Source organism: Lycium barbarum, chromosome 3 (genome assembly GCF_019175385.1).
Source record: "Lycium barbarum isolate Lr01 chromosome 3, ASM1917538v2, whole genome shotgun sequence".
NCBI classification, from domain to species: Eukaryota; Viridiplantae; Streptophyta; class Magnoliopsida; order Solanales; family Solanaceae; genus Lycium; species Lycium barbarum.
The window spans coordinates 43825843-43849265 of NC_083339.1; the positions used below are offsets into that span (position 1 = coordinate 43825843).

At 36.8% G+C, this 23423-nt stretch overlaps 2 protein-coding genes across 2 annotated transcripts; one reads left to right on the plus strand and one right to left on the minus strand.

Annotated features, from left to right (window-relative positions):
- The first annotated feature begins 1610 nt into the window (after positions 1 to 1610).
- LOC132631090 (protein FATTY ACID EXPORT 3, chloroplastic) lies at positions 1611 to 7877 on the plus strand. The gene is made up of 7 exons (XM_060346690.1): positions 1611 to 2018; positions 3813 to 4206; positions 4392 to 4559; positions 5657 to 5703; positions 5816 to 5853; positions 7116 to 7217; positions 7428 to 7877. Exons 1-6 carry the CDS (start codon positions 1785 to 1787, stop codon positions 7204 to 7206), a joined length of 972 nt encoding a protein of 323 aa, XP_060202673.1. The 5' UTR covers positions 1611 to 1784; the 3' UTR covers positions 7207 to 7217; positions 7428 to 7877.
- A 7566-nt stretch (positions 7878 to 15443) lies between these two features.
- On the minus strand, positions 15444 to 21941 carry LOC132631091 (vacuolar-sorting receptor 1-like). The gene is made up of 12 exons (XM_060346691.1): positions 21347 to 21941; positions 19760 to 20452; positions 18897 to 18985; positions 18733 to 18802; positions 18563 to 18646; positions 18039 to 18115; positions 17847 to 17928; positions 17668 to 17750; positions 17436 to 17502; positions 17026 to 17154; positions 16631 to 16737; positions 15444 to 15925 (listed from the first exon to the last, which is right to left on the minus strand). The coding sequence occupies exons 1-12, from the start codon at positions 21639 to 21641 to the stop codon at positions 15830 to 15832; spliced, it is 1872 nt and encodes a 623-aa protein (XP_060202674.1). The 5' UTR covers positions 21642 to 21941; the 3' UTR covers positions 15444 to 15829.
- Between the last annotated feature and the right edge of the window lie 1482 nt (positions 21942 to 23423).

Consider the following 23423-nt stretch of genomic DNA (forward strand, 5'->3'; position numbering starts at 1 on the left):
TGGAGGGAAAAGAATCGGTTCCAAATATGTCCCATCGTTTTACCCAAATTTCTTCAGAGCCCCTTTGGATGGGCTTAAAAAAAGCAGCTGCCTTTTTTAAGCTAAGCCAAACGGGCCAAATTATTTTTTTGGGCTTATTTTAAGTACAAAATGGCTTATAAGCTAAGCTGTTTTCAGCAACTTATAAGCTAAGCCAAACGGGCTCTTAATCAATCTTTTAATTGCCATAAGGCCCTTCTATTTTGCAAGACAATCACAAATGTTCCTTGGCAATCTCTTTTGAATATGTAGGTCCCACAAGGGTCATAATCTTTTAAAAAAAAATTGTAGAGTTCTACAGAGCAAAAAGGAGAAAAGGACATAAATGGTCCCTTAACTATGAGAGTAGATTCAAAATAGTTCCTTAACTATGCACTTAACGTTTTTGGTCCTTTAAGTTTGCTACAAGTTAACAAAAATGGTCTCTTAACTATGAGGGTTAGTTAAAAATAGTCCTTTAAGTATGCACTTAACAGTTTTGGTCCTTTAAGTTCGCCAAAAGTTAACACTTTTAGTCTCTGACAAAATATTCATCGAACTCTGTTTGTTAGATTTGATGAGAACTATGAAAAGAAATTGGCGAGAACTCACATTAGAGGTACACATTATTAAAGAAACGGTCAAATACCTCAGGACAAAACCGATGGACGTCAGTCGGTTATAAGGAAAACGGAGGAAAAACCTACAGAATTGATAATGTCAGAAAATAGTGTCTCGGAACACAAAGACCGACAGATTCTGTCGATTAAAGCCGATGGAGTCCATCGGCTAAGTAAAATACACTAGAGTCGTTTTTACTGAAAACCTGATATAAAAATAAATACTTCCATTATAGTGATTCTTTTTTAAAAAAAAAAATAGTTTCCGCGCATTTTTCCTTGAAAATAACCGACAGACGTCCGTGGGTTTTCGTAAAAAATAATAAAATAAAAATATTTTCCCTCGATTTTATCCATCGTCCATTGTTTTTCCACTTGTTTTTAGTAGTGACAACTTTTGTAGTTTCTGCTATTTCTAATTTATTTCTAAAGTCTGGTGTATTTTACTTAGCCAATGGACTCCCTCAGTTTTAATCGACACAGTCCGTCGGTCTTTGTGTTCCGAGACATTATTTTCTGACACTATCAATTCTGTTGATTTTTTCCTATAACGGACTAACATCCGTCGGTTTTTTTCCGAGGTATTTGATCTTTTTTTTAGTAATGTGTACCTCTAAATGTGAGTTCTCGCTAATTATTATGTTTTTTTTATAATTCTCGTCAAATCTAACAAACAGAGTTCGATGAATATTTTATCGGAGACTAAAAGTGTTAACTTTTGACAAACTTAAAGGATCAAAAGTGTTAAGTGCATACTTAAGGGACTATTTTTAACCAACTCTCATAATTAAGAGATCATTTTTATTAACTTGTAACAAACTTAAAGGGCTAAAACTGTTAAGTGTACAGTTAATGGACTATTTTGAACTACTTACCATTTATGTCCTTTCTCAAGCAAAAAGACCTTTTGTAAAGGACAAATGGTTATTTGACGCGTATTTGTGCAATTGGGGGTTGATACTATACTCAATATCGAAGCAAGAATAACCCGGAGCTTTACGAGGTTAGAAGATGCAGTAGGGTCATGTGGGTGTATTACGTGTCGCAACACCTCTATGATATGAAATTGAAAACTGGGGTGCTATTTTGGACAAAAGTAAAGCCATCTCAGCTTACCTACTCCTGCAAAAAGCAACATTGGAAGAAATGAATGTTGCTATCATATCAAACCCTAACCCTAGCCCATCTCTTCTCTTAAAGCAGCAAGCTTCTTCTTCTTCTTCTTCAATGGTGGCGCTGTGTTATAGTCCTACATCTCTAGGGTTTACACACAAGGGAACTACTACTTTACCTGTTTCTCGGTCCCGACTTTGCTTCGGCTCGGTTCCGTTGGCTCGGCGTAGATCGATTCTCCCCTTCGCAGCTTCACATGAGGAATCCGTGAGTGATAAACTTGCTACTTTCTTCTTTCATTTATTACTCCCTCCCTCCCTCCCAATTTAACCGTCTTACTTTCACCCGGTATGAAGTTTAAGTAATAAAAAAGACTTATGAATCTGGTAGCCCTAAATTAAAGACGCGTGTAGTGTACTAAATTGACTTTTATATCTTGTGGTTTTAAACTTGTCAGGTAAACATGCTTGAATTAACTTACTAAATATAGGGGGTCAGACCAAAAAGGAAATTTAACACTTAAAATTGAGACGGAGGGAGTAGATTTTAATTTGTTCATTCATTTAGTATGTTTCAATAGCTCGTTTAGTTAGTTAAATGAGGAGTTTCCGAAATTATTTGATTTTTGTATTGCAGTCAAAAGTAGAAGCTTTATTTGGAAACAACCTCTTGCAGAAATGCAGGGTAAGGTTGCGAACAATAGACATCTATCTTGTGGTCCGGCAAAGACACATAGTGGGAGCTTAGTGCACCGGGCTGCGCCCCCTTTTTTTTTAAAAGTCAAAAGTAGCAGCTTTATTATCAAAAAACTGTTTTTCAGAATTTCAATAGTTTTAGGTCATTTCGTTTGAAAGAATTGAGCATAGCTCTATATGCCATAACAAGAATGCTGAATAGGAAGGAGTCTCGGGCCTAACTTTCTTGGTATACACACTGTGAACTTAACAACAACATAACCAGTGTAATCCCACAGGTGGGGTCTGGAGAGGGTAGAGTGTACGCGGACCGTCAGCTCAAAAGAAAAAAAAGGAAATCGACGCAAATACAAAGTAACGAGATACAAAGCAAATGCGCAAAAGATAGTAATACACATCGAAGAATAGAAAACTGCAAGATTACTAAATAATACTACTAACAAGGGTACGTGGAGAGGAGGCTAGCCCCTACCTCTCCCACCTAAAGTGCGACACCACTCGGCTACCTACTACCCTTCTACTTTAATCCTCAACCTCCACACCTTCCTATCTAGGGTCATGTTCTCAGTAAGCTGAAGATGTGCCATATCCTGTCTAATCACCTCCCCCTAGTTCCTCCTCGGCCTACCTCTACCTCTCTTGCGATAGTCAACCTCTCACACCTCCTTACTAGCGCATCCTCACATCTCCTCTTCACATGCCCGAACCATCTTAGCGTCGCTTCCCTCATTTTTTCCTCAACAGAGGCCACTCTCACCTTGGCCCGTATAACTTCGTTCCTAATCATATCTCTCCTAGTATGCCCATAACTTGTAAGTAACAATTTACCTTTCCATATAAACTTGTTTACATACTTTTCTTTTTAATAAAAACACAACTTAAGAGCAGCGCACTATAAGATACCAGAACTTTGGTTGATGTGATACTGAATACTCCATTATTAAAGGAATGGAGCATCTAATCTCCCCATTCTATTAAGTTGACCTCTCCTTTCTGGTCCACCCAAAAGAATATCGATTGCTTTGCTTAAATGGAAAATATTCCTCTCCAACAAGTGTAGACTTGTAGTAGGATAAACTGCTCATGTTTATATCAAACTTGATGTGGCGTGTATTTGTATAACTGTTCCACTTTCTTTACATCTCAAGCTATTATTTTAGAAACTTCCAAGCAAACTCAATATGATAATTGATTCAAATATTTTACTCTTAAACTCAAGCAAGTCAAATTAGGACGATTTTATTGGGGTGGAGGGAGTAGTATGTTAATCGCTCTGTATAACATTTATTTGTTGATCCATATTGATCTTTATCATGTTAGGCATAGTTCTTTCAATTTTATGAGTCAAAAGTTTTCATATTTTCAGAAGCCTTCAGATGTTGAATCAGAGAAGGACAATAATGATCTTAAGAGGGAGACTGAGGCGTCAGAAGAAGCCTGGAAACAGACCCTAGCTTCCTTCAAAGAACAAGCAATGAAGGTGCAGGCTGTGTCACAAGAAGCATATGAGGTGTATTCCGATAAAGCTATGATCATTTTGAAAGACACTTCTGAGAAATTAAAAATTCAAGCGGACAAAGCAAGAGAAGATTTGACTACTATTGCAAAGGAAATTAGTGAGGATAGTAAAGAATATTTAACCAATGCTGCTGAGAACTCCCCTGAACCAGTGAAAGATATTGTTGAAACATTTGCTTCCTCTGCAGATGAATTGAATGACGTGTCGAAAGTGCGAGACTTTTATGTGGGAATACCTTATGGTATGTAGAGCTGATATTTCCAAATGTAGTAGTAAGGGACTGTTCGATGTGCAGTTTTGAAGTTTTGTTTTTATAAGTTGTTTTATGATTTTCTTTGAATTACTATTAGTTTAAAGTTCTCTGGAATGAAGCATGCAATGCCTTGAAACCTATAGCTTTTTCATTGCCTTGGTCATGCTCTGCAGGAACTCTTCTTTCTGCTGGTGGCTTTTTGTACTTCATGCTAAGTGGAAGCATTGCTGCCCTTAGATTTGGTGTTATACTTGGTAGTACTCTTTTGGCCTTGAGCATCTCAAGTTTAAGATCATGGAAAAGTGGAGAGTCAACTTCCCTATCTTTAAAGGGACAGGCAGGTTAGCATTTGAGAGACAATCTATCATCATTTACTCCCCACTCCGCATGTACTCTTACTAACACCTATATGCAACTCTCAAAAGAAGATTCTGGTTTATTTGGTGCATCTTCTATGTATTAGTTTGCTATTACCAATTTCAGCAAAGGGTGTCATGAATTGCTTGTGAATTTGGTATGTAATTGTCATATAGCGACATGCCATTATATAGGAAGGACGAATAAACTTGCAATGTAAGTAAAAGAAGCAGAGAATCTCTAGTGTTAGAGATCCCTAATTTGTCTTAAAATACAAATGATCGAGTATTGGGATGAATCAATTTCAAATTGAGTGGAATATATATTAAGGATTCATATAGTTGATCCCAACTAGTTCAGAATTGAGTCATAGCTGCTGTTGTAATAATATGCAAATTAGCCCTTAGTTTTAGTGTCTGTTTGAACGAAATGGGTCTGAATGGAGCTGAACTGGTATAGGGTATTCATATAGCCAATCCGAACTAATTTGGGTTGAGCTTTAATTGGCTAATATTGATGTGGAAATACTTTCATATTTATTATTCTAGATAACATATGCGGAATCTGGATTTTTTATTGTTTGGTTTTTTTGTTTATTAACTTTAGATTAAGTTGTGGAAACAGAATTTAAACAATTTAGGGGGATCATCTGTGACAATTTCACCAATTTTCCAAGTTACGAGCCCAAAAAAATAAAAACAGAACTATTTCTTTTTATATCAACGAGCCTTTCCAAGTATCTTTTTCTCCCATTGTGGTTGTGAGCTGTACCTTACTCCGCTGCTTCCAGCATGCTTGCAATATTTAAGGGTACGCACTGGCTAGTGTAGGTTAGTTCAGGGATTTCATAACTTTATCCACTTCAAAATCTTCCATTTTTTCAGTCCTGCTTGGGAAAATTGACTTCCAGATAATTTTACAATTTTGATAAAAACAACCCTTTTATTTGTGATTGTAATGCTGGAATTTGTTTCTCATATGTCAAATTCTGTATTAATCAGTGCAGCATTGCTTTACCTGTTATACACATTCTCATTTTTCAGCCATTGCTTTACCTGTTACATGCTTTCTCTTTTTGCAGCCATTGCTACCATCTTATTTGTCAGAGAATTTCGCATGCTGTTGCAGGCATGACTTCCTTTTCTTCCCCCTCCCTCTCTGTATAGTCCTTATCCAGTTGTTCTCGGTCAATAATGTTTAAGCTATGATTTCTGACAACTTATTTTCTCTTGCCTTGCAGAGACCGTTTATTTTCAATTTTATTACAGCCATCATCAGGTTTCCATATTTCCAGCCCCTGCATACCTTTTTTTAATGCTGCACTCTTATTTGTTATTTTGCTGGTTTAGTTTTGCTCATTGTCCTCCTCAAAATATTCTTTCTATCTTGTTCAAATCGAAGGAAGAGAAGGATTTGACAGAGGGGATGGGGAAAGAAAGGGAGAGGGGGGGGGGGGGGGGGGGTGAGAGCAACCCACTTGATGTAATCCGTCGACCAAGGGTCATGATGCAAGCTAGCTCTAGATGCAGTTATCTCATTTAAAAAGGCTGGTGGGAGATTCTATACTTGCTGCTGATGGTAGGATGAACATGTTTACTTAGAGCATGATAAACAAGTGCACCAGAGTTCGTCGACCAAGGGTCATGATGCAAGCTAGCTCTAGATGCAGTTATCTCATTTAAAAAGGCTGGTGGGAGATTCTATACTTGCTAATGATGGTAGGATGAACATGTTTACTTAGAGCATGATAAACAAGTGCACCAGAGTTCATCAAGTCCCTCGAGAAATTTTTGCTCTCATGTTGTTTATGAAATGTTATTTATCACTTCTTCTATCCCAATTTATGTAATGCACTTCAACTGGGCACGGAGTTTAAGAACAAACAAAAGACTTTTGAAGCTTGTGCTCTAAGACAAGCCATAGATAATTGATTGGTTATAAATTATCTCATTAAGGGTAAAATGAAAAGTTTAAATTTAAATTCTTTCTAACTATAGAACAGTATCATTCTTTTGGGATAGACTTAAAAGGAAAGTTCATCACATAAATTGGAGCTTGTGCTCTAAGATAAGCCATAGATATTTTTTGTTTGGTTATAAATCATCTCATTAAGGGAATAATGAAAAGTTTAAAGTTAAATTCTTCCTAAATATAGAACGGTATCATTCTTTTTAGGATAGACTAAAAAGGAAAGTGCATCACATAAATTGGGACAAAGGTAGTATTATTTTTCACAATGATTTTGCCTTGTTGAATGTGAAAAACTTGATTTTCATCTTAATGGAAAAAAACTTCTGTTCCACTGTCGCTCTCCGTCTTCCTGGTCTAATTTTTGCTTTCTTCCTTGAGCTTTCTCTTAATATATGTTCATACATATGTTTCTAGCTTGAGATTAAGGTGCACTTGTTATTGTATCCCCATGAGAAAGTGATCTAGCTACATGAATTTTTTGAAAGAATGCGTTATGTGCCCTGGCATTGTAGATTGTTGCATCTCAGGTGCTGACGTTAGTGTTGTTAATTGGCTTTTGCTGTGTGTAGTGGAGGGGTGGCAGCATTCTATGCTTATAGAATCTTAAGGGATGGTGAGCAGACGAAGGGTTCAAACTCGACAGCACAGACAGATAACTAAGCTAATTCAGGGTAATGTTAATGTACATCAAGATGTTATGTATACAAGCATGTTCTCTGTAGTAAATTATCAAAAAGAAAGTTTCTCTGGATTTATCTTGTTGGAGTCCTATTGAATGCTTTTATAGGTCACTTCAGCTGCCCTATCTAGAATTCCAGAAAAGTTCATGTCGGTTTCTGCTCGTTCTCTAATTTTTTATTCCTGCTTCTTGAACGGTCCAGGCAAGAAAGACATGCTATAGGAGTTGCGGGAAATTCAAGTTCAAATCAATCACAATCTGGTAGATAATTTGTCCAATATATGAGCTTCTTTGTGCTGCATCTTGCTCTGAACTCGCTGAAGGACCCAACAACTAGTCCTAAAATAAATAAATCTGCTCATGCAAATTGGGTGATCTGCTGGACAAGGATATGATTTTCCGTTTGCCTACGTTAATGAGTCTCTAAATATTGCAACTAGAGTGTTTGTGCATTATTTCCCCGTACTAAATAGTAGTGAGTTCAGATCTTGCAGGCTAGAAATGAGTAATTCCTTGAACATCTTAAGACGACTATTAGGTTATACTTCAGGAAGATATTTCTAGCTGAGTGATTGGTTCTTTCAGGACGTTGGTTGACGTATTATGGCAATGTATCTTCTTGCTCTTAATGGCATTTCTGCATTAGTTATCATTGCAAGGAAACAAGTGTTCAAATTTCAAACTGGTTTTGTAAGCTTCAACTGGAATTTTCTTAATGTTCGCGCAAAATTACATTAGGCAATTGAATAATGCAATGCTTCGTTATCACGATGCTACTAGAATCATATTTTTTACACTATTCGATAAAACCGGAAGCAAATTTTATTCAGTATGACCTTGTACGAGCAGGCACAACTTTTGCAATTTCGTTTCTCATAATTCTTTGGCAGTTAAAATTATGAAGTTGTCCTACGTATAACTATTTATCAATTGGCCTGTTGTCAAAAATATCCCAAATAGTGGATATCCAAAATATCCCAAAATATCCCAAAATATCTCAAAATATCTCATGTCCTGTTTCTCTATAAATAGGATGCACAGATGCAATGTTGAAAGAGCAGAAGTAATATAAACTGATATCTCTCTACATATTCTTCCGTATATTTACTTTATAGTTATTATTTTATAACACGTTATCAGCACGAGACTCTGTCATCTCGAGCAAATACTTTACAAGCCTCGAAGGTATTGATTTCTTTGTTTTCCATTACTAATGGCAAATCTTTCAAGACGTGAATTTGTAGTCTTAGATATATCCGGCAATAGCTATATGTCTTGGATTCTTGATGCCGAGATTCACCTTAATGCGATGGGTCTGGAAGACACCATCAAAGATAAAAACGAGGCATCAAATCAAAACCGTGCTAAGGCAATGATATTCCTCCGCCATCATCTTGATGAGAATTTAAAAATGGAATATCTCACGGTTAAAGATCCTCTTACGCTGTGGAATGATCTGAAAGATAGATATGATCACCTGAAGATGGTCATACTTCCACAAACACGTTTTGATTGGCTCCATTTAAGGTTCCAAGATTTTAAATCTGTTAAGGCATACAATTCTACTATGTTTAAAATTATTTCTCAATTGAAATTATGTGGTGAAAATATTACTGATCTTGATATGTTGGAGAAAACATTCTCCACTTTTCCTGCCTCGAGTATGCTCCTGCAGCAGCAATACCGAGAGATGAAGTTCAAAAAATATTCTGATCTAATCTCACATCTTCTAGTGGCTGAACAACATAATGAATTACTGATGAAAAATCATGAAAGCCGACCCACTGGTACTGCCCCATTCCCTGAAGTGAATGAGGCAAATTTTCGCCATTCTAGGCGTGGAAGAGGTCGTGGCCCCAGTCGTGGTCATGGTCGTGGTCGAGGAAGGAATTTTAATCATGATTCTCGTTTTGCACCATATAATACCCTTCAGCACCAGCAGTGTAAAAGGAAGGATGAAAAGCATGAAGTTGTGCAAAAGAAAAATTCAGAAAATAATTGCTTCCGATGTGGAGGAAGAGGGCACTGGTCACGTACCTGTCGTACGCCAAAGCACCTTGTTGAGCTATATCAAGCCTCCCTCAAAAGGGCAGAAAAGGATGCCGAAGCAAATTTTATTTCTGAAGATAATGTTGAGCCCATGCATCTAGATGTGACAGATTTCTTTGAACTCCCTGAAGGGAAAATAAATCATCTGATCGGTGATGGATCTGTATTAACTTAGATATTTCATACATGTCATTTGTATTATCTAATGTGGTTATGTTTCCATATATATATAATAAAGTGTGTGAAATACTTTGTCTAATCAAAATATCTACTTCGATGTTTACTTTGCCTATTCTTTCGTTTTGAAGAATATATGAAAAATCCTCAAATATTATTTGGATCAATGACAAATCATGAAGATATTTGTGTGATTGATAGTGGAACAACGCATGCTATATTCAAAGATGAGAAATACTTTTCTCAATTGCGTAGAAAAAGGGGAAATATTAATACAATTTCTGGCAATTCGAAATTAATTGAAGGCTCCGGAAGAGCTACTATATTTCTACCTAAGGGGACGAAACTTGTTATAGAAGATGCACTATTCTCTTCTAGATCCCCAAGAAACTTGTTGAGTTTCAAAGATATCCGCCGTAATGGGTATCACGTTGAGACATTAAATGAAACAAATGATGAATATCTTATCATTACAAAGAATGTCTCCGGCCAGAAATATGTTTTGGAGAAATTACCAACTTTGTCTTCTGGCCTGTACTATGCAGAAATTAGTACAATGGAAGCACACTCAATCGTAAACCAGAAGTTTAACGATTCAGGAACTTTTGTGCTTTGGCATGACCGAATGGGTCATCCTGGATCAATAATGATGAGACGAATTATTGAAAATTCAAAAGGGCATCCACTTAAGAACCTGAAGATTCTTGAAAGTAGTGAATTTTCATGTGTCGCTTGTCATCAGGGCAAATTGATAACCAGGCCATCACCAATGAAAGTTGACATTGAATCCCCTGCTTTTCTAGATCGTATACATGGGGATATATGTGGACCTATTCACCCATCTTGTGGGTCATTTAGATATTTTATGGTTCTAATAGATGCGTCTTCAAGATGGTCTCATGTGTGCCTCATATCATCTCGCAACCTGGCGTTTGCGAAATTATTGGCACAAATAATACGCTTAAGGGCACACTTCCCAGATTATCCTATAAAGGCTATACGTCTTGATAATGCTGGAGAATTTACATCCCAAGCTTTTGATGATTATTGTTTATCAGTTGGGATAAAGGTTGAACATCCTGTAGCACATGTTCATACCCAAAATGGCCTTGCTGAATCATTTATTAAGCGTGTACAATTGATAGCAAGACCATTACTTATGAAAACACGGTTGCCTACAACCGTCTGGGGTCATGCTATTTTACATGCAGCATCTCTTGTTCGTCTTAGACCGACTCATTATAATAAATACTCCCCGTCACAATTAGTATTTGGTCATGAACCAAATATTGCTCATCTCCGAATCTTTGGTTGTGCTGTATATGTGCCTGTAGCACCACCACAGCGCACTAAGATGGGCCCCCAAAGAAGGTTAGGAATATATATTGGGTTTGAATCACCCTCCATTATTCGCTATCTTGAGCCATTGACGGGAGATTTATTCACTGCCCGATTTGCAGATTGTCGATTTGATGAAACAAATTTTCCACAATTAGGGGGAGAGAGAAAAGAAATCAAAAGAGAAATTGCGTGGAGAGTTCCATCACTATCTCATTTTGATCCACGTACCCCTATATGTGAGCAGGAGATCCAGAAGATCATCCACTTACAGAAAATAGCAAATCAAATGCCAGACGGATTTACTGATTTGAAAAGAATAACTAAGTCGCATATCCCTGCAGAGAATGTGCCTATTCGAATTGATGTTCCAAAGGGACAATCTACTAGTGTCATAGCCTCTGAATCTCATCCACGCCTGAAGCGTGGTAGGCCATTGGGCTCCAAGGATAAAAATCCAAGAAAAAGAAATACAAACAATGATCAGAATGACACTATGAAAGGATCTCATGAAGAGATTCAAGATCTGATTAATTCTGATATTCCTGAAGAAATCAGCAAACCCGAGACTTCAGTGAGTGAAGAACTATATCGTTTGAAAATTGTGGTGAATAGTGTTTTTGCATATAATGTTGCACTAAATATTATAAAGGGCAGTGAGGATCAGGAACCTCAATCTGTCGGAGAATGTCGACGAAGATATGATTGGCCAAAATGGCAAGAAGCAATTCAATCAGAATTGAATTCACTTGCTAAACGTGAGGTTTTTGGACCTGTAGTCCAAACGCCTAATGGTGTAAAACCAGTTGGTCACAAATGGGTCTTTGTACGGAAAAGAAATGAGAGAAATGAAATTGTGCGATACAAAGCACGCCTTGTTGCACAAGGATTCTCTCAAAGACCCGGCGTCGACTATGAAGAAACATATTCACCAGTTATGGATGCTATAACATTTCGATACCTCATGGGTTTAGCTGTCTATGAAACCCTTGAAATACATCTTATGGATGTGGTTACAGCTTATCTTTATGGTTCACTTGATAATGAAATTTATATGAAAATTCCTGAAGGATATAAAATGCCTGAAGCATTTGGTTTAAAGTCTCGGGAAATGTATTCAATCAGATTACAAAGATCATTATATGGTTTAAAACAATCAGGGCGTATGTGGTATAATCGCCTAAGTGAGTACTTGATAAATGAAGGATATATAAATGATGCCATTTGTCCATGTGTTTTTATTAAGAAAACAAAATCAGGGTTCATTATACTTGATGTTTATGTTGATGACATAAACCTCATTGGAACTCCAGAAGAGCTCCAAAAGGCGATTGAATATTTGAAGAAAGAATTTGAGATGAAAGATCTCGGAAAGACAAAACTCTGTCTTGGTCTGCAAATTGAACATTTCGCAAAAGGAATCTTTATACATCAATCTGCCTATACTGAGAAAGTTTTAAATCGGTTTTACATGGACAATGCGCATCCTTTAAGTACTCCTATGGTTGTTCGCTCACTTGAAGTGAGCAAAGATCCGTTCCGACCTCAGGAAGAAAACGAAGAGCTACTTGGTCCTGAAGTACCATATCTTAGTGCAATAGGTGCACTTATGTATCTTGTTAATGCTACAAGACCTGACATAGCATTTTCTGTTAATTTGCTAGCAAGATATAGCTCTTCTCCTACACGGAGGCATTGGAACGGGATTAAGCATATATTGCGATATCTGAATGGAACTAGCGATATGGGTCTGTTTTATACTAACAAAGGTAGTACAGATCTTGTTGGTTATGCAGATGCAGGTTATTTATCTGATCCACATAAAGCTCGATCTCAAACGGGCTATCTGTTTACATGCGGAGGTACTGCTATATCATGGCGATCGACCAAGCAGTCCATTGTTGCTACTTCTTCAAATCATGCTGAGATAATCGCTATTCATGAAGCAAGTAGAGAATGTGTGTGGTTGAGATCAGTGATACATTTCATCAGAGAAAGATGTGGCTTGAAGTGTGATACAAAAATACCAACAGTATTATATGAAGATAATACTGCATGCATAGCTCAATTAAAAGGAGGTTTCATAAAAGGAGATAGAACAAAGCACATTTCACCAAAGTTATTTTTCACACATGATCTCCAGAAGAATGGTGATATTGATGTGCAACAAATCCGTTCAAGTGACAATCCTGCAGATTTGTTCACTAAATCTTTGCCAACTTCAACTCTTGAGAAGATGATATTCAAGATTGGAATGCGAAGACTCCGACATCTGAATCTTGATCTTCGTCAGGGGGAGTGAAATACATGTTGTACTCTTTTTCCCTTAACCAAGTTTTGTCCCATTGGGTTTTCTTGGTAAGGTTTTTAATGAGGCAACTCTCAAAGCGTATTATTAGATATGCGCACTCTTTTTCCTTCATTAGGACTTTTTCCCACAGGGTTTTTCCTAATAAGGTTTTAACGAGACACATCATCTATTAATGGATATCCAAGGGGGAGTGTCAAAAATATCCCAAATAGTGGATATCCAAAATATCCCAAAATATCCCAAAATATCTCAAAATATCTCATGTCCTGTTTCTCTATAAATAGGATGCACAGATGCAATGTTGAAAGAGCAGAAGTAATATAAACTGATATCTCTCTACATATTCTTCCGTATATTTACTTTATAGTTATTATTTTATAACACCTGTTACTTATACTAGACATTGTGAATTTGTGATAGACGTTATGACATATCTTTAACATATGCCTGCTATTGCTTCCTATTTTGAAAAAATCAGGTCAAATACAACTCAAAAATTAATCGAAAGGACTCTGTAAGTCAAAATAGAACCCGTAAAATAACTAAGGGTGTGTTCGGTATGGAGGAAAACATTTTCCAATTTTCTTATGTTCGTTTGGTCAAAAAGTTTGAAAAATATTTTCTATAAGCAAACAACATTAAAAATGGAAAAAATGACTTCCCTAATAAAAGTAGGAAAAACAAGTCCACAATACATTCCACCAACCAACCAACCCTCACCTCATCACCCCCACTCCCCACAGCCCCCCCCCCCCCCCCCCCCCCCCCAAAAAAAAATTAATTTTGTTTTGAAAAAAAGTTATGATTTTTTTTTTTTGCACCACCCACCTCCCCCCTCTCACCCCTACCCCCAACTACCAAACCTTAACCACTTCCGCAACCATGCACCACTCCTCCCACGCCGCACCCCACCCCCCAAATTTAAAAAAAAAATCTTATGGGTTTCTACACCACCACATCCCTCCCCCCACCACCACCACTCCCCACTCAACCCACCCCCCAACCCACTCCCCTCACCCCGCACCCTACCCCCACCAACCCCAATTTTTTTTTCTTTTTGCTTAAAAAAAGTTTTAAAAGTTCCTTTTTTTTCACCCCACCCACCCCCCTCCAAAAAAATTAATTTTTTTTAAAGTTTTGAAAAGTTTTCTTTTTTGATTCTCTACACCCCCCCCCCCCCCCCCTGCGCTGAATTTCTACTTCCTATTTAATTTTACCTTTACTAAAAAAATTACAAAAATTGAAAGTTTGTGTGGTTGTTGGAGGGGGTGGGTGGTGTAAAAATCCAAAAAAAGTAACTTCTAAAACTTTTTTTAAGAATTCTTTTTTTTTGGGGGGGGGGGGGGGGGGGTGTCTATGCGAGGGGTGGGGGGAGGGGGTGATGTGGTGGTTTAGAAAATCCAGAAAAGAAAATTTAAAACTTCAAAAAAAATTGGGGGTGGGGGGTTGGTGTGGTATGGGTCCACGCGGGTCGGGGCGGGGGGAGGGATGTGGTGGTTTAAAAAATCCAGAAAAAAATTAAAAACTTCAAAAAAAATAAAAAAAAATAGGGGTGGGTTGGGCGGAGTTGTGGGGCTTGGGTGAGTATTTTCCTGAAAATATTTTCTACCAACCAAATGAACATTAGAAAATAAGTAAGAAATTCATTTATTTTTCGCTACCCAAACGAACATGAAAAAATAAATAGAAATTCACTTATTTTTCTAGGAAAACATTTTTCCTTGGAAGACATTTTCCTCCATACCGAACACACCCTAAATCACTCTTGAACTATCATCTCGTAATTGGTTAGATTTTGATTCTGCCCTGAATACCGAAAAAGTTTTGACAATACTCCCTCCAGTTCAAAAGAGTGTCGATATAACCTTTATTTTTTTTGTTCAAAAAGAGTGTCCATTTACTAAATTAAGAAAGAATTTACCTTATTTTTTCAAATTTGCCCTTATTAAAAGTTAAGTGAACAAATCTTAATACCTATTTAATTAAGAGTTGTTTAATCAAATTATCTATTTTTGCCTAGGATTAACACTTCTTTGAAGAGTGAATAGTTAAGTGAACGCGCTTTTTGAACCAGAAAGAGTAACAATGACCTATAAAAATCTCAAGAAATTACACCTAATAATGAATGGTCTTAAACTTTTTAAGTTTTAATCTCACTTGCCCACGAACAAAGCTTCAAGATTCAAAGTCAAAACTTGTTAACTTTGAAGCCTTACCATGGAATAAACGGTGTCAAAAGTTCAAGAGCACTTAACTTCCAAGGCCATTCTTGTAAATCGCCCATCAAATCTTCGCCGCCAACTGAGAACATTGTGGCAGCGGCCATAACTGACAATTGGTACATTCTACTTATACATATCTGCTGTTGGATAATAATAAATGACCGTTTACAAGAGGGAAGGAGATATCAACCAACTAATTATGCCTCAACCCAAAACAGGAAGAGATGGCATAATCAGGACCCCCTCATACATATTGTGCAATGCAAAATGCTTTCTCAAGTGGAATACAAACTGATACTGCGCATTTCCTTATTTCCAAGAGTGAAACATCGCGCAAATCCAATTCAAGGAAAATATTCCTATTATTGGGTTTATGTGCATAGTTAGGACATACATGTACATAAATAAGATCTAACTAGTTTATCTAAATGAGAGTTCTAGAGGGGAATAGCATAAGCACAAAGAACTTAGCTGATGCCATCATCATTCTTCAGCAATGATCTATAATTAGACGTTCCCATGGGAAACATGATTAGCCCCCTCTCCTTGATCCAAAGGCATATATTGTGCCATGATGGCGCGAATCTCTGAGTCCATGTATCTCTGCACATACAAGGGGTTCCAGGATTTAATGAAAAGGTGAAAGCAACATTGAACAAGAAAACAGATAAAACACTGCATCGAATCTGGGAGCCGTGTATACATGCCATGGATCTAATGCTAATTCCAAGAAAGGCAAAAGCCGCTTGAAAAGAAAAGACGAATCTGTCCCAAAGATGGTGATTGGAGAGAGTTACTACATCGTAAAGAAACCTTTGAAAACCTCTCTTGGTGAAAATCAAAGAAAGATATCCCCTCCAAAAACTTGATATTTACTCTAAAAGTTCTTAACTTTCTTGCTTTTATTAATATGGTGGGATTTGGTGGAACATCTCATTTTGGAGAATTTTTTCACACAAGACTCGGGTGAAAGTTTATAACTGGAACTTCTGGTAAGGCAAAAGGAACTTGCTGGCCTTCCCATCAATCAACCAGGTATATTTAAGGATCAAACAACTTAAACAGGTAACTCAAACGCAAAATCCAAAAGGAAAAGCATCCAAGGAGATTTGGCTTGCCTAAGTATTTTCATACTCCCAAAGCACTTTTTCTAACAGCATTAGTTCTGAAGATCATTTGTTAATTACTGTGGAAAAACTGGTTAATTAGCACCAGCATAACATTTCAAATGCTTTTTGTTTTTTGTGTTTTCACCAGGAGACAGTTGTCTGTCTTTGATAAAATTAAGAGCATTGTACAATGACATACCCGGATTCTGTACTTGTACACAGCATATCCTGCAACCCCTGCAAAAGCCAAACCCAATATGATAGTCCAAACAAGGCCCCAGCTGAACTCTGATTTGGCATCTTTGCCTGCAATTGTTCCAACAAAACTTAGTCCCAGAAGAGATCATCGACAGACATGTAACTTTGAATAAAAGTAGATCAAAGTCTTTAGTATGCAGTTGGCAAAATTCTGTTATGTTTAAAATAAGCTAAATCATGCTAATATCACAACCATCATACTATAGAAACTTACCTGTTATAAAGAAACATCATATTATGAAAACTTAACTACCTTCACCAAAGCCAAGTATATAAGAAACCCTATGTCTACCGTTACAAGTACATTTTCATCAAATTGAGAGCTTCTCAACTTACTTATACACGTGTCATGTTCATGCATGTACAACAAATTGCCGCTGCAACTGCAATCATAACTACCCCAAGTGTTCTTGCATTTGCACTCAGCACACTGGCAAGCCAGCTTCTCCTTGCATTCATCAATGTCTGAAGAAGGCAAAATTGACGACAAACTTTTAGTCACAAGATAATTGTTTAACAAAATCGCTACACTATTCCGACTCCAACCTCGATGGCATATACACATTAATGTGTTCCTATGACAGGAAGTTAAATGATTTGGTCTCTTAGAAAGAATAAGGTGCAAATATTTTTGGGGCAATTAAACAGAGACAGAATCCAAATCTCAAGAAATAATAAAGAATTAAATGCTGAAACGCTCTGCGATATGTCGACGGACTGATATATAATGAACAAATTCTACATACCCTCACAATTGTTAACTCCATCCCCTCTGAATCCTGGTGGACATTTGCAACCCTTTGTGTGATCATCCTGACAAGACACGGATATGACATATAATGCCTCTGTCTACAGAAAGTCATTTGAGATAACTGCCTAATGAAGGAAGGCGCTTAGGGCCTCCCAAAAAAGAATGAGAATTGCTAAGGAGGACAGTTCAAAAGGCAATGCTAAGCATGCTTGAATAAAGCGTCTTACAATGCAAGCAGAATATGCCCTGCCATTTTGGGTTCCCTTCCAACAGCCTCCATTGTTTATTTCACATCGCAATGCTCCAGATGCTGTCAAACCACAATCTCGAAAGATCAGTCTCTGAAGGCAACACGCATGCATCACTACAACGCCAAACGATGACAATTAGTGGATGAAAATCTTACCTTCACAGTGAGTATAACCATCACCAACAAATTTTACTCCCTGAACTACTGGGCATTCACATACTCTACCACGGAAAGTATCCTGCATCACAATTTTGTGCATGGATCAGAAATTGAACTAGAAGCAAATAAAACTGGAACTGTGCAAAATAAGGTCTGCCAAATAAGCAGCCGATTGACAAATAACTCTACCCGGCATGCTGTAATGTTAGCAGCCTTGTCCTGCCAGCACCCACCATTTGATTTCAAGCATTCATTTGTTTCTATATCTGCAAAGCAAGTATTAAAACAACTTTTATATACCACCTTGTTGAAATAACACATAAACTACAGACTAGCTGGTCCTGAAAACCTGTTCGAATGGAATAATCCGAATTTGATGTAGCAATTGTAGCTAATGTAGTTTTTATCTCATCAAATTAGAAGTTGGAATATGTCGGGCAGCCAAAAGCATTTGCAAGAATTTATACCGGTAATATTCTCTCCCTTCTTATATTTTATTTTCCTTTTGAGAAGATAAGCAAAACTTCTCATATTTTCACCAGGCTTTGCAACCAAGAAAATGATTCTACACCATTGGAGATACAAAAAAGAACTGAGGAAGATCCCAGTAAGAGACATCTCTCAGTCTTTTGTCTCATCATACACAAGCAGCAAGAAGCTAAACCAAATAAATATTAAGCCTTCAAGCTGAAGAAAAGATCAAGAAAATTGACCTTCAGTTAAACAAATTGCAGGCTCGGTTGTCTCCTCAAAGCCTGAACAAATTGCCTTGAGGACTGCTCCCTTGTCCAGCTTACCTACGATGAAGACAAATACTTCAAAATAAGATTTTTTTCTTTCTATTTAAGTCAAACACACTTGCTCTAAATGAAACAAGGTATACCTCTGTACTGTCTATTGTTTATAACAAGAGTTGGCAAGATAGTCACATCCCCACGTGCACCCTTACCTATCTGAAAGAAGCAATGTAAAAAGTGCAAATTCAATTCAACAAAGTCTCAGAGGCAATATAGAAGATCTGTTCTATCACTTCTATAGGATACACACCTGGGTGTCCTGTTCAGCCTTTAGAACAGGGTTGTCAGTATCTGCTTCAGGATCTCCAACACATTTTTCGATCTTTTTGACGTCAAAGCCTGCAGAGTTCATTGAAAGAAAAAAAAGGAAAATTCAAGACATCATTTCAAATTCCTATGATGAGTAAGGAGAATTAATTAAAGCACAAGAACCACATAGCAAGGAAAAAAATTTGTATAGCCATGCGCAGCATAGACCTTAGCTCCAGAGAGAAACCATGGAGCGTGATCTCATTTGTGGCCCATTTCTGATACTTGAACAGCTAATGTAAAGGAATTAGTATAAAAGCATATAGCCAAAACTATCACGTGCTGTCGGGATTTCTCATTATCATACGGAAAATTCTTGTAGAATATTGTCAATTGAACTATCAATGCAGAAACAAAAATAGCATACAAGAAAGACGGTAGAAAGTGGAGAAGGGTAGAGGGGCGGGCCCATCATCCCTGAGTTTTGAAGGCTGCGGTTGGCCCAAAGGGTCGGCTCCAGACAAATTTCTCGGTGATCAAATAAAGAAAAAAGAAGGTAGATTCAACTCTGTATATTTTGACTGCAGCCAAACAAATCTATTTAAACTCAAGCAGGATAATAAATATCTGACACCAAGTTCAACAAAACTATGATCTTTTGGTAGATTACAAAAGTTCGATGATATTTTCTAGTTCTCTCATCTCATGAACAAGGATGAGAAGACAGAAACACCGAAAAAAAATACAGTTATCACTAGCAACGAATGACCAGCACCACCAAATGTACTGTGCAACAGTGAAGCAATGATGTGCATAAAGTGCAAACAGCAGCAGAAATATGAAAGGAAAGAAACTCCAACCTACCAAGTGACTTTATTACTTGATCTGCGCATTCTTTCGTGTATTTCTTCTCTTTCATTGGACACCGTATTGCGAAGTCAGTGACATAATCCCACCACAACCAGGGTTTCCCAGTTTCATTGGCAACCTTAAAAAAACAAGCTTGCCGTAAATTTTGCAAAACAACATCCTTCCCATCATAACCTTTACTGAAGTCCTGCTCAGGGTCTGGAGCACAGTATCTGCCATGGTTGATACACTGAGACTTGCATTGCTTGCTCAAAATAAAAGCCTCCGGACAATACCAAGTTATGTAATGGGGAGTAAACTGTGTATAACCCTTCTGCTCAAGTATCTGGGCAGCCCCCTTGAAGTTTTTGACAAACTCTCTCTGGCTTTCACACTTGGGCCCACACTCATCATTACTATTGGTCCAAAATTCATACTCCACTCGCTCGTCGGGATGTGGAAGAGCCTCTCTCCAATCGAGGTTTATGTTAACCATTTCTCCTTTAGATAGTTGCTTCTTGATACTATCCCCAAGAGATTTACTAATTAAAGCGGATGGAATAGTTATATTTTGCAAATAATCTGCCTGTGCATCCTCTTCCTCGGGGGTGTCCATGGTAATTAAAGGTTCAACACGGTCATCAGCAACAAGAATAGCACCTGCTCCAGCTTTCTGAGCATTCCAAGCCTTCAGCGTGAAATAGCAATCTGCCAGCACAGGAACAAACACGTGGAAAGCACAAGTTAGATGTACACAGTTTATACAAGCTTTAAAATCATCCACGACAATAAATCCTATATATTTTGTTTCAACATGAAACTGTTACAATAAGTTAACAAGCAAAAGCACTCCAAATACAGAAAACGTGCATTAATAATACTCCCCGGTTATTTAGTGCAAGAGCCAAATAATCCATGCTCACAGTTGCATTACAATATTTAGCTTCAAAAGGCATCAGAATCATCTGAATTAATGTTTCTCTGAGCACTAGCTTGCAATTCTACATATCACTGAGTGAAAGATCGTAATATCAGCAAACACCTAGCAACAAGTTCTCCTTTTCTCTTATGGGGTAAGGCTTGCCTGTTCTTGAATTCTCAGAAAATAAAAAAATAAAAAGTAAAGGCAATTCTTCCCTAAACAGGCAGCAGAAATTTGTCATGTTCCATTACCAGGGTCTACATCTGATAATAAAATCAAGTAGCAAAGGACTAAAACTAGATAACATATAGCCTTAATGGTCAAAAACACACCTGAAATATTATTTTTTCGCGAGTTTCACACATCAACTATCAATTGTTCCCTTTTCCTACCTGAACTATCACTATGGTGTATTTTAATACATAGATAGTAAAAGTTCAGGTTGGAAAAGGGAACAACTGATAGTTGGGTGTGAAACTAGCAAAAAGAAGTAATAGTTCAGGTGTGTTTTTGACCATTATATCTAACATATATGAATCCATTCTTTCATGTTCCTATTATGTAAGCACAAATCAAAATTCTTAACTGAATTAACAGGAATCTCATTTAGCAGAATATTAAAACATAAAAACAAGTAGCAACTCCAATTCAAAGGCAATAGAAATACTTGGAAACATTACCTCCTCTATCAACAAGAAGGAAGACAGGCATAGCACCAGGCTTAGATTTGAATGAGATATCAAAATCTGCAAAATCTTTACATGATTTTTGATTAGCTTTTGGATACATAACAATACCACCAATTGTTCCTCCATATTGTGGTACCCCAAAATTCCCAATTGCACACTCATACACATCTTTAATTGAGTCTGGTGATGTTACTCTCAAACTATTCTTCTCCACCACAAATCTACCAAAACAAGAACCAAACAACACAAACCATACACACACTAAAATCCCTATTTTTTCCTTCATCTTTACTTCCTCAATTAAATAGAGAAAAATAAAGATGACCCAGATCAAGAAAAGTTAAAATTTAGCTACTAAACAAACAAATTTACATGAAAAAATAAATCTTGATGACACCCAAGATCGTAAACATTAATGATCTAGCAATATTTAGACTCTTTGAGGCAAGTATTATTTAGGAGAAGAATATGGAAAAAGGTCGAGTCTTTGAACAAGTATAAAGATGAGAAAAAACTTCAAGGGGAAGGTAGAAAAAACAAAAGAAAGACCAAACGACTTGAGACGTGTAAAATATGATAAACTGAAAGAAAGCTACGTGTTACAATATGATATGAAAACTATATATAAACACAACTATCTCAGATAAAGATATTTGAATTGGCCATGTGAATATAAATATATATATATTTGTTTGGATGTGGATGAAATAGTAGTCCTAGGATGAGTAGTAGATTAAAAAAAAAAAAAAAACCTTTTACCAACAGAGGAATGGAGGATTAAAATTCACACGAAATTTGTAACTGTATTAACTCAGTATCATAATAATCACTAGTTCGAGATTGGATCTTTTCATTAGCTTGGAGTGAAAATTAGTTAATGTCAACAAGAAGTAAGTAGCGCTACTACTAATCATTAATTACTAGTTCAAGATTGGATCTTTAAATTGTTTGGAGTGAATATGTGTTAAAGAAAATATAGGGATATTCTTTCTAGTTTAACTTTATATTTTATAACATCAATTTCTCTTCTGATTTAATTTTTGAAAATAATTTTTTTGAAAGTGATCTATGTTATCGAAGCTAAACTTGTGAAACAAATCTTCCCTCAAATTCTATTTATATTACAACATTTTTATATAAAACAATCTTACCACGTTTTTTAACCATACCACATTTTTATCATGCTACATGGGACATGCTTTCTTTAATATTCTTTTATTTTTTTAATACGTCAATGTCATTCGGTTGCTTTGGTTACATCTCAAGTTCTTCATATTTATGAACCAGCAAGACCGATAAAAGAAAGGGATAATACATATTTTTTTCCTTTAGACTTGTCAGTCCTTTTTTCCTTTTAAAAGAACATTAAATTTTGCGGGGTTGATATGTGTAATAAGTACAACAACAACAACAACAACAAACCCAGTATAATCCCACTATGTGGGGTCTGGGGAGGGTAGAGTGTACGCAGACCTAACCCCCACCTTGAAAGGTAGGGCGGCTGTTTCCGAAAGACCCTCGGCTCAAGAGAGGAGAGAAAGAAAGACAAGACAAGACAAAAGGTTAGATATGATCAAGCGTATTGAAAACAATATGAAAGCAAGGAATAACAAAACAAGAAAGTCATGGTAAAAGGAGAATGATATATGTAATAAGTATTATTTAATAATAATATTTACATAAATGAAAGAGAAAGAGATACTAATTAGTTTGAATTTTCAAAACATTGTCTATTAATGGTTGTGTTGTTTCTCTATAGCTGCTATCAAAGCACTCAATGGGTGACTACAACTCTGCCTATACAGTCACTCCTCTCTATAACAACATCCTTATATAACAATACCTCATTATAATAGTCAAGTTTTTCTCTCTTTGTAAAATCACACCCCCTATAACTGTTATCTTTTTTCTTTTTTGATAATTTAAAAGTTAACAATCTTTATAGAATAATAAAAAAAATAAGAAAACTACCTAGGCACATTCCTCAGTACTTTTCTCTCTCCTACTTCCTAGAAGGGGGAAACTCACTTTTCCGATGTCTTTCTGCAGGAGAAATCCATTTTCTTTC